Below are 12,398 nucleotides of genomic sequence, written 5' to 3'. Positions count from 1 at the left end.
AATAACATAAGCCTCACACACAACCCTCACTAGACATTAGAAATAACCAAGTTTCAGACAATCAGGACACGCAGTAAAATAAGTTTACATTTCAGAGGCAAGCCTCCCGTCCAGGAAGTCTCTAAAATACTGGAACTTTTTTTAAAGCAGGGAGAGTATAAGAAGGAGTGGTTACTTCAACAAATGTTTTGTCGTTACTCTTTTCTTAAGCATTTGTTACAGTCTGCTACAAGAAAAAGAAGGTATGTCTATCTGGATATGTTGCTTCACCTACTGGGTCCCCTCTTACAGCTTCATGAGTATAATGTGCTGAAGCATTCACCAAGATGTTAAGTAAGAACACAAATAGACACACATAATATTTTCCTAATTGAAAGATATGTCGATGCTCAGAAATATTACTGAGAAATCCTGCATTGTTTGTGCTAGGTGTAAATAACGCCCAAACATTTGCCAATACATGCCCACTTCTCATGATTCCACATTCATGTTTTCAATAGATGATAAGACTACTTTCCAAATATTTCGAAATATTTTTAGTTACCTTGATATAAGAAAGTGCATCAAACATTTCTTCTATTTGCTCTGAAGACTGAACAGCGGAAGAGACTGGATGTGAAGAATTCAAGGAATCCTTCATCATAGCCTTGAAAATTAAAGTAAGGAAATCTTCATCCTAGAAGAGAAACATCTATAAGTATGCAGAAAAGTAAAAGTTGTCTCTGCACTGCTCTTCCATTGCTCTATGCAGCAACACCATTATCAGAGGTAGCATTTATAAAATCTACTGTTTCCCTGCCATATTTTAAGAGCAGAATCTCACTTTTGAGTTTGAATTATTATTCAGGTCCTTAAGCTCCTGTCTCAGATTAATGCATCATTGGTACTGGACTAAAAAACCCCACACCTTCTAAATAAGTGTGTGTCACATTTCAGATTTGGCTCACCAGTGTTTTCTGTTCATTTACAGGACACAGGGAATACAAAAGCATGACCTTAGTATGTTTTCAGCATGAAGTCTAGGGAAATTACTCACTACAGCGGTGTCTGTGAGAATATAAACAGCACCAAGTGATTACCAACGTCTCTTACTTCTTTTCTTCTAGATGAAGATATTTGAATTTTATTTTTACATTGGTACCAGAACAAGAAAACCCCAAACATTGTAAAGAAGCTGATTGTACCCATATTAGTTGTCATTAGTCCATTTTATTTCATCAAGACAAGCAAACAATTCTCTATGCAGTAAAGAGTTATAAAAACTTAAAAAAAAAAAAAAGTTAAAAAATTTAAAATCCATGTGAAATACAATAAAAGTAGTTTTTAAAGTTGAAAACTTTAAAGCTATTCTTGAATGGAGAAGTTCTGAGTGATTTTTTTTTTATTTTTACCGAAACACATTTTGGCACCATCAAGTGGTGAAATGAGATATTGGTGAAGGCACCTTATCAGGCACCTTTCAGAATGAAGTACACAGGTGTTAGATGTGTCCTTGTTGAAAAAGGACACTACTTTTGTGTCCTGCCCTCAGCACATATGCACCCAACAAACAGAATGGCCATATAAACATACTTCTAACGACAATCAAACTGAACAACCAAGCCAGGCCAAATGAAAAACTTTTGAAACACCCAGTGCTGAGAAAGAATTCTGCTGAACCCTATTAGCAATCCAAGTTTTTTAATACTAACAGAGTGATTTAAGGACTCAAAAATCACACTTATTCTGAATTCTGAGAAGAACACACTCTATCAAGCAGAAAACAGTCAGAACACATCAGGTGTTTAATTCTATGACTAATGCAAATCACATAAACACACCCAGGAGTTGATTTCAGGCGCAGGTATGTCCTCTCCTAGGAGATACCTTTAGCCAGAATGCAAAATTAGTCTCTCCACTATCCCTTCCATTTAGTTCCACTAATCTTTATTTCTCTGTCTGTCATTCTCAGCGACAGGAACGCTTTATAGCAATAGCTGGTATTACTTCCTTGGAGAAGAAAGGTCAAGTTTCAATCCATCACATTTGCCAGAGTCTGAAAATCTAGGTCACTTAGTACCTGAATGAGTTTTTAAAAAACCACTACCCTATTATATCATAAATATTCTACCCTTCAGCCATACAGGTAAAACAGAAGTGCCTGTGGGAGCAGTGGTGGTTTGTACTACTAAGAGTAACTCATTGCTATCAGAATTCTCTGTGGGGGAACCATCTGACACTTTACTACCAGGTCTGCTGACTTGTGAAACCCAAACTGACTCCTACAAAAGCAAGTACCACCATGATGGAAAGGCAGGAGTTACTCCAGCCATATTTAGTAACCTAAAGCTTCCTAAGTCTATTAGGAAAAGTAGAGGTAGACAGACTTGGTCGACAAGATGTTTGGACTTGTTTATTAAAAATTTTAAGACACCTATATTATACAGACACCTACACCTTTTAACACCCGCTACTTTGCACAGAATGCTTTAACCCACACTAAGCAGCAGACTCCAGGTAGACTACTAGCAAAATAAACCAAAAAATGTTTAAAAAGTCACAAAACCAATGTATCCTTCTCAAAGCCACTTTCAACATAATGAGAGTGCCAAAGTGAAGATATAGCATGATCCCCATGGTGCCCACCGTGAATACAACTATCAATGCTTTATAGGCAGCATTAAAAATAGGTAATAGTGAAGGTATAAGTGTAGTTATTAAAGAAAGTACTTACTGAATGTAATTCTGGAAAAATCTCCTCCATGGCAAAGTATTCCATGAAAGTGGCAAATCCCTCATTCAGCCAGAGATCATTCCACCACTCCATAGTTACTAGATTGCCAAACCACTGTGAAAGACCAAAACCATCATTATTTTCTCAGAATTAAAATCAAATGAGTACACTAACACTCCACCCATCCTCGGCCTTATCTTGTGGTAAAATCAAGTTCAGTCAAAGCCATGGTAATGTTTCTGCAGGAACAACTCCCGAGGTAGGTCATGACAGTTGCTCTCTGCCTGTTGTGCTGCAGAAAATACACATGCAGGTTTTCTGAACAGATACAGTGCACAACCCAGCCACAGTGAGGGGAGGGGTGAATTTAAGGACAGAATTGCGCTTTAAAAAAAAAAACAAACAAAAAAGGAGAAAACAGTAACCTCCCCAGTCTAGTACCTGATGGGCAAGTTCATGGGCTATCACTGCAGTTATTAACTTCTTGTCCCTTGCTGAAGAAGTATTATTGTCAAACAAGAGTGTTGTTTCTCGGAAGGTGATCAAGCCCCAGTTTTCCATTGCACCGGACTGAAAATCAGGAATTGCTACCAGATCTGGAAAGGATTTGAAAGAAGTCTTTGACAACTGCTTTGTTAAAGCAAGCCTGTCCTTCAAGCCTACATATTAAATCACATAATCAATAAAAACTTTGTTATTTAAATCCTGTGGTGTGAACATACACTCGCAACTCAAGCAAAAAGCCCACAGATTTATAACCGTGCTTCTCTAGCAGTACTCTGGCACAAGAAACTTAAAGCACTCCAGAGGCACTGCCTATGCATCCTGCATGAACAAAAGTAACAAGGAAATGGGGGGGCTGCTACTAAAAGTAGTGTCTTAGAAGACTATATCTGGCTATCTTTCCAGTCAAACTAATACATGCAAAGAAGTCAGGATCTTGCACTTTTGAACATGGTTCACAGGCTGAGAATTATCTCACTACCAAGATAAATTCATACAGAATTATTTCTTTGATGCTGTTTATGTACAAGCATAAGCAATCAGGTTCCAAAAGCTCACAAAAACTTTCCAACTTGGGACTCAGTTAACACTTGCACTCAAACAAGTAATCATTTTTAAAAATTATTTTAATAATTTCATTATTACAATATTTTTTAAATGAAAATTTACATGCATTTTTTAGGTCAGGGTTTCTTCTTACTTTTAAAAAAACTCAGAACTTACCTAATTTTTCGAGAGGGTATTTCATTAAAAAATACTTTTGATAAAATTCCAGAAGTTTCACTGCTGTGTCTAGGGCATACCCTACTTGGTTCAGATGCTGCGGTATGGCATGGACAGACACCTGGTCCAAACAGAGAAGAGAAAAGATTTTGAAACACATAGCTACAGATGATTTGGAATTGAAAGAGGAGCTGGCAGGAGTTTCTGAAACAAGCAGGACACAGTTTTTACAAACACAAGCTGTCAATAAAAAGCTAATTTTTCTTGCTAAAGCTTATTAACTAGTCAAAATACAGGCACAGTGTCTAACTGACCAACGTGTATGCAAGAACAATTCACACACAATTTACTCACAGTATCCTAGAATGCCCAAATAAGGACAACATAAATCTAGAAAAGTCCTAGAGAATCAGAAGAAGGATGTAACTCAAATAAACAGGATGTAAACCAAACTCTGCATACCCAAATAAGATCAGAACAAACGTTACAGTTTTTAGTGGTGAAACACTGTGACGCTGTGCCCGCTCAAGAACTCAGGTCAGGATGACAAAAGAAGATGCTGAAGGACCAAAATAGGACTTCCAATAAGGGTGTGACTATGTAAAGCAAGTGAATGAATATGTGTTAGGTGAGAGTATCTAATGAATATGTAAACAGTACGGGTAATAAAAAGCACTGTCTGTCATTTGCCATGTTCAATTAGAGGAGCTATCCTCCAAACATCCAGCATGCTGAATAAAGAATGCCCTTTTTAACACCTACAGACTGGTCTTAAAAAGTTTGTTTCTGTTGCTTCTCGGTATCACTCTCATTATGGTAACACCAGTGCAATCTGCCAGAAATTCTCTCAAGAAATTATAACTGGCATAAAGCTCATCCATTCCCCTATCTAAGGCAGGGCCACATCAGACACGATGTAAGAAGCATTCACAAAAACGGAGAGGTTATAGTCTCCCTCTAATCATGTTATATCAAGAAAACAACTTTGATTAATTAGGTTACTTGTAGACTGGGGTTTAGGATGCCCTCTTATATGCAAATACAAAATTATGTGGAGATCAATTTTCCAGTTTCATTAAAAAAAAAAAAAAGTCCCTCTCACTATGCTACAAATTAGTAAACAAATGACATTTCAAATAGATGCATAAGGTGACCATTTTGTTTTTGAGTATGAATGAAGCACACACAAGCAAGAATCTAGTCTAGTGTTCCTGGAGTACAAAAGTATTATTAGCTCAACATACTAAGCTCAAAACCAAAGTATAAAAAATCCCCAGAATCTTACGGAGTTGAGAAAAGCAACTTTACTTCAACTCCAAGCTGTCTTAGAGCATTCATGACAATAAACTTGCTCCACGTGAACTGCTTAGCTCAAATTCTTTTGAATCTCCCAGTGACAAATTGCTAGAAGCATTTTGAGTATGTACTTCATGGGAAATTTCATTATATGCTCAATTTTTACTGAATTCCTTGCCCTGCTAGACATTGCTGGCAACAGAAAAATCTACTAGCTAGACTCTGGCCTTAATTGGTATGATCATTCTTATTCTCCCTTCAAGCTGGCAAACACTCTTAAGAAGTTAAAAATATTCATAAATAAAAATAAGAGTAAACAAGTAAATACATTTTTTTAAAAATTAAGACGTATTTTTAATAAGTTAAAAAGCTTTTCACCTCAAAGAACTGCTTATATGGTTTTACCAGAATACAGTTCAAATACTGACCTGAATAGCAGCCACAAGGAGGGGGGGGTGGGAAGTTAAAACAGTCTATTCCGTTCAGCTGTATATAGAAATACTTGTCTAAATGAGAATCAAAGCCTATTGTCTAGCATCTTTACTTGTGTATATAGGATTAAAGTGAGGGCTGCTTCTTCTTCTGCAGTGCTACTAGCACTATTCCCTCTGGCTCTTTCTAGATAAATGACACTTCTGATACCTCACCACAAAGGGAAAGTTCCTGCTAGAGATTCATGAAAGTCGTTGCTCACATGAAACTTCTGCACTTTCTAAAACAAGATGAAGATATTACCATGTTTTCTCTTTAGTCACTCTAATTGCACACACTGTAGAAACAGATCATATCCTTGCAAAGCGCAGAGATCAAACAGGACCAAATGTCTGATTTTTTGAACCTTTGGAAAAGTGAAACCTCCACAATGAAGTAATTGCATTTAAGTAACTAGACACAGATTTAAAGTCAGCCTAAATTTGCTTTACTGCAGGGTGCAGGTTTGTTAAGGTAGGTTATCTTTGCTGGTACAGAAAATATTTGTGGCACTGCTTGAAACCACATGTAGGTGTTCCTGTAAACTGTAATGTTTCTTTACATCCTCAGAACAACCCTTGGTTTGCATGACACTACTGCTCACAGATGAAGCAGTGAAACTAAGAGTTTAAAGCTTCCAGCTCTGAAAGCTCTTAGGAATTTTACATTTTGTAAATTTCCCCTGTTAACAAGAGCTGACGCTGAGACCCCTTGCTGTAAAAATATTCACACTGATATAAGGCCTGAACTCAGTTCAACTTACAGTATGGGGCTTTTGTGCCCTACCTATGATGAGTATAACAAAGAAAATATGTAAATTTAAAAGAGACAGAGTTTGCTTGTTGGTTTGGGGATGTTTTTTATTTCGTTTTGGTGGGCTGGTTGGGCAGGCGAAGCAGAAAAAGTGAAACAAACACATACCAGGCTTCCATTAGTTTCCTGACTGATGTTTTTCAAGTCTGCAACAACAAAAGCTACTAGATAGGTGCTCATCTTCAAACTCACAAAAAATTCATCTTGAACAATTCCATTTGTCACAGGTGTAGTGGCTTTCTGTAGGTGAAATTAAATATTATTAATGCAGGCAAAAGAACAGTAAGACATACAAGGAATCAATGTTAAATAATTCATGCTAGGAATAATTTACAGGTAAATTTACACAATATTTTCATATTTTGGTTATATTTCAGTGGGACGGATGATACTTATAACGGTGTAACAAACATAAGAAGACAAGAAACATTTAAGCCTACCCAAAAATTATTCATCAAGCTTTATTAGGCAGTAGTAGCAAACAACCACACTGTTGGAGAAACAATGAATCTTATTTAATTCACACTTAAACGTCCCAGTATAATCCAAAGTCAACATAAAGACTTGCATTAGTTCAAGGGAGCTCTAGGCTAGATCAGAGACACAGTTCAGCAGAGTCTCCTAAAAATACTGGCATCGCATGAGTTACGTATTTGTCTCTTCCCAGAAGTCTCTTCAAAACTAGGTAACCAGACACACTCATTATTTTAAAACAGAGCAAAATACCCCTCACATGCACTCTCAAAAATCAAAAGAAATTGCATTTAAAAAGACTGAGGAAAAACCTAGGATTCCAGTTAGCTGAAAATACCCAGCTTAAACACACACTGTCAAAAGTAACTGTGTGCTCACTCTTCTGAAGTAAGATACCATAGTTTATCTCAAATTACTTTCGGTGTGCAGGTTTGCTTTAATATTAGTCCTAGAAAAGCAACCTATATGCCTTAAAGTACTTTTCTACCTATTCCTTCACAAACATAAAATAGAAAAAGAATAAAGCAAAATGTTTGAAACCACTGTAGCGCAGAATAGTAGAGGTCTGGAGAGAGAAACGGTAGAGGTCTGGAGACAGAAGTGGCAGTTCATAAATTCTGAGACTTCATATATGATTTTGTTTTCAGAAACCACAAACATGTAAAACCCAGTAACAATAACCTTAGTTTCAGACAAGATCATTTGAAACCAAACAATGATTTAATATCTAACTGCTACTGAAAATTTAACTGTCAGCCTTAAAGAGAAACAGATGTTTAAGCCTGAAGATACAATCAATACAATAATCTAATCTGACCATTGCACATGAATAGAATGCCATTGTTTAATTCCTCTAGTAAATTCATAAATTTCTGCCTTTTATTGCAGCTTTGGTGTCATAAGGAGGCAATAAGCTGTTTAAGGAAATCTACTGTGGCTGCAGATTACTTGGTCCAAAAAAATCAGTTATCCTAATCTAAAAAAAAAGAAACAAAACCAACCTACCAAACCCACAAAAAGGTAACAACATAATACACAGTTTATAGCAATGTCTGCTGCAAGCATGCAGGAATGGTAAACCATCATTTAATTTCTGCACATGAAGATCTATAGGAGATGTTGAAAGGTGCTTTGGCCACTTGTCCACTTCCTAGCAGAGGAGAGTGAGCAAGCACCCTTCCCCTGTTTACATAAAATAGAAGAGTGGTCCACCAGAGCCTGTCTCTCAGTGAAGAAAAGAACAGGAAATAAAGTGCTCTTAGTCCTGGGTGTAAACTGAAGTGCTGCAACTCTGTTAAAGTAAAGAATCACCACAAATCCAGGAACGTAAACGTTTGTACACTGTGAAAAAGATATTATTTCACAAGGTTGCAACTATTAGCTGGGTTTTCAAAAACAAGGTAGCTGCTCAGTACCTGAGCTATCTGGACAACTTTCTGGAACACAAGCTGCACAGTGTACATGCATGTCCCACCAACACCAGGGTTCATTATGGGTTAGATCAATGTCAGTATTGAGTTTCTGTTGGGTGACAATCGGTGGTAACATTTTGATGAGAGAGGACTAATTCACACAGTCTGAATAAATTAGGCTTCTATAAAGGTTTGTCCAAAGGCTTAATGGCATAAAACATCATCATAAAATTCAGATATGCTCTTACAAGATTTTGCCTGAAAAGATCTAGTTGAAGGAATTTCAGACCCCTCAATCTGGAGATGACTCTGTATTCACACTTCACTTCCCCTTGTTCAGGCACAGAAGCATGACCTTCAAGATCAGGCATGTCCTTCAGAGAGTTGGTGCTAGTTACACAAGCTACTGATAAAGACAGTCCAGTACTCTGCACACGTGCAGTACCAGCAAAGACAGAAAACTCTAAAGGAAATCTTAAGGCCAATGTCACCACCAACAAAACTCCTGCAAAATAACAGCTCGTTTAATTTAAATTCACAGGAATCCCTCAGCCATTTAACTGTCTGACGGCAACATTCTACACTGTGCACTGCATTGAACAGTTGCTTTCTCCAGAAAAGTTCAGGCCTTTGAGACTGGAATAAAACATCTCTTTCTAAGTCACACAGTTTGTGGCTTATCCGCTCAAGTCCCAGAATCACAGAATGTTCTGAGTTGGAAGGGACCCACAAGGATCATCGAGTCCAGCTCCTAAGTGAACAGCCCATACAGGGGACTGGACCCTTAACCTTGGCGTTATTAGTCAATGCCCTGGACGTTGATGCAACAAAAACACAATCAAAAGCAGTTAAACAGATTACCTAGGCAGCAGCTCTACTAGAATTACTCTACAAAAGCATGTACCTTTGGCATGTTTGACAGAGTGGAAAGTTTCTCATCTCTTTTGATCTTGATTAAAAAAGTAGCTTTAAATGCAGGTTCATCAAAGCATGGAAAAGCAGACCTTGCTGCCAGAGGTTCAAACTGAGTTGCTGCAAACCACCTAATGGGAAGAGTAGAGAAGAGCAAAATAAGAAATATGGAAAGGCCTAATGGAGTTTATTTAAGATAAAATAGTCATTTCTCTCCCGAACCTTCTGAGAGCTTGTTGTGGAAGCAGCAACTTGAGTTGTAAATTACAAGATTGGTCCAGTCAGAATAAATGTTTCATTAACAATTTTTTAAAAAACCAATACTGTATTTATCTGAGGAGTAATTGGCTTGGTTGATTTTTGCTTTCTGAACAGAGAATACATCTGGAATAGCACAATTACAGAACAATCACCAAAATATAAGCCAGCCAGTGTCCAGAAAGGAGGAACAAAAAGGAGAATGAAAAATGAAGTTAGAGAGCGTGCTCACTAAACAAGAGTTTTGAAACTTCAACAGCAGATAGGGCTACAAGGAAGCTTTTTCATCTAATTGCCATGCCATTTCCTGTAGATTATCCCACAGTTCAACTAAATGTATGCCTGCTCCCTGTGCTGGATAGAAGATGGATTCTGTCTAAGTTCATGCACTTGTCTCTAATCCAACAGTTAAGTCATATCACAAGAAGACTTCTGAGAAGCCACTATTTTTATACTGATTAGCTGCAGAAATTATGGCTTTTGATAGAGAGCATCTCTGACTTCTGCACCTGCAAGAGAACAACAGGAGTTCACCGAGAAGTTTACTAATGGAAGTCGTGTATTTACTGGAGCTAAATAGCAGAGAGAATTCACATTGCTTTTTTTTTTCCCCCTTTTTGTTTTCTTACCCTATTACCAAGTTACCCACAGGTTTTTTGGAGGTTTATTTGTTCCACACCACGACTCCAACATTTTTGGACAACTTTTCTGAGAAGGCACACTGTTGACAATTCATAAGACTAAACTCCATGCCTGCTTTCAACTTCTTACTCTTCTCTTCCTCCTGACAAGTTGGTGGAGTTTCACCCCAAGACTTTACAGTTGAAAAACAAAGAAAAAAGAACCATTCTGCATAAAATTATAAATAAGGCCCAACTTACTAATTTTTTATTTTGTTTCTGGCAACAGTGTTATTTTGGCATTTTACAATTTTTTATATTTTTGTGACAGTATTAAAAAAATCTTCAAAAGAAAGTAAAACTAAACTAGAAGAAAATACATTTTCTAGCAAAATCAGCTTGACAGCTTGACTTTTATACAGAAAATGCAGTAACAACAGAGGTTGTCAGAGTAGTCTGCATTTGTAAAGGCACAGACATCAGGCACACAGAGACAACGCCTCCGCAAATAGAAGAGGCAGGCAAGGCAATGGAAGTGATGACAGCAGCAAAGAGTTATCTGAAAAGGATTTACCGAAAAGCATACAGGGTAAAAACGTGCTACATCCTGTTCATGAACAAAAGTAGGTAGCATTCGACTGAAGGGGGACCAAAACTCAAGAACTTACTCACAGATCATGTTTTTCTTCTGTGAACAATCACAACATTCTCTTTTTACTACAACAAGTACAACAAGAAAAGAAAGCTTCAGCTACATCAGGCTACAAAAAACCCCACAGTTTCAGGAAGAGGCCAATGAATGTGATGTTTCCCTTTTTTCCAGTCACCTGGAAAAGGCAGCCTGGCTGCCATGACTTTTCAAATATGATTGAGAGTGGTTTGGCAACAACATCTGCCAGTTCCCCTAGGACTGTGCAATGCATCTCATCGAGGCCCAAGGACTTTTGAGTGTTCTGGTTCCTCCAACGAACCTGAATCTCCTCCTGTAATGATGGGACTTTATTCCTCCAGTCCCTGTCTTGAGACTAAAGGACTTGAGAGATGTGGGAAGAATTTCCCAAGAGAAAAACTAAAAATTAAACAAACCAAAAGCCATGCTACAACTACCTACAACCCCTACGCTGCAGTACATTTCACTGTAGGAGAGGCTGCCCTGACTTAACAAATTCATCCATGAAAGACATTTTTCAGGCAGATTAAACATTGATTTTTCTCAATAGAAATAAGCAGTATAAAATGTCCAACAAAAATCCCAACCCTTTCTGTTATCAAAGTACAGTCTAGAAGTGACACAAGAGAGAAGCTGCATTTGAGGGCATACCTTTGCTTAGAATCCTCATCCTTGTACGAAATTTTGTAAAAGCCATAATAGGTGTCTGATAAATTAGATGAATATTCTATGTTGATAGTATAATTCTGTCCTACAAGAAGAGCCTCTGGAGTCATGACTGCAATCTGATCATGCAGTGGATATTCCAGGAATTCAACTGGCTTTGCTTGATCCCCTTGTGCTGAAGTAATGGTTGCCTTGGTGATATTAAGTCCTGAGCTGTGAAGTACAATCTTCTGAGTTGCCTGGAGGATGCTGACCACTATTTTTACAGAGCCTGCAAATTTCAAAGTAGTTAGGTTTGGCTGCAAGACAAGATCATAATGCAGTGGTACAACATCTGTAGGAAGTCTAATTTTTGCCCATGGAAATACTTTTCCATTGGTTGCCAAAGGGTATATTAGTTCCATTGTGTGATTTTTTTTATGGCAGCCTTCTTTGGTAAAGGTACATCTTGGAAGAAGATAAATCACTATTATTAATGAAACTGCAATCACAAAAACAACTGTGCAAACCACCATGGTCCTCACAGAGGGCACTGAGCATGATCCATTTGGATTTTGTCTATATGCAGACATGTTATTCTGCAGATCTGAGCTCCTGTTCATGAAGGACATCCCCAGCAATTTTGCTGATGACTCATAATCCTCTTCATCATCGTCCATTTCATGCTCTCCAAGGCCACGCACCAAGAGACGGGAGCTCCTCGGTTCATATTCCACTTCATCAGGCTCCAGGGGATGTAAACAAGGCTCTTTTGCCAAGTCAACCACATCGGGCTCCTCTTCAAACATACTGTTTTCAATCATATTCCTTGGTAACTGAATCCGATCTGAAAAAGAAATAACCATATATATTACATCATAAACCAA

General features: G+C 37.7%; 1 protein-coding gene across 2 annotated transcripts in view; it reads right to left on the bottom strand.

The window, feature by feature from the left end:
- The window catches only part of LNPEP (leucyl and cystinyl aminopeptidase), a 55,229-nt gene that overhangs the window by 18,987 nt on the left and 23,844 nt on the right, over nucleotides 1-12,398 (bottom strand). For both annotated transcript variants that reach the window (XM_050329065.1, XM_050329066.1), the window contains 7 exons: nucleotides 11,518-12,358; nucleotides 9,311-9,449; nucleotides 6,629-6,760; nucleotides 3,941-4,061; nucleotides 3,155-3,309; nucleotides 2,714-2,827; nucleotides 545-676 (listed from right to left, as the gene is read on the bottom strand). In XM_050329065.1, the coding sequence (XP_050185022.1) occupies nucleotides 545-676; nucleotides 2,714-2,827; nucleotides 3,155-3,309; nucleotides 3,941-4,061; nucleotides 6,629-6,760; nucleotides 9,311-9,449; nucleotides 11,518-12,358 (1,634 nt within the window). The remainder of the gene's footprint in view (nucleotides 1-544; nucleotides 677-2,713; nucleotides 2,828-3,154; nucleotides 3,310-3,940; nucleotides 4,062-6,628; nucleotides 6,761-9,310; nucleotides 9,450-11,517; nucleotides 12,359-12,398) is intronic.

This window comes from Myiozetetes cayanensis, unplaced genomic scaffold, assembly GCF_022539395.1.
Source record: "Myiozetetes cayanensis isolate MyiCay16 unplaced genomic scaffold, myiCay2020 scf4, whole genome shotgun sequence".
Lineage (NCBI taxonomy): Eukaryota > Metazoa > Chordata > Aves > Passeriformes > Tyrannidae > Myiozetetes > Myiozetetes cayanensis.
The sequence above is the reverse complement of the archived record's forward strand: the minus strand, read 5'-3'. Positions and strand labels throughout refer to the sequence as shown.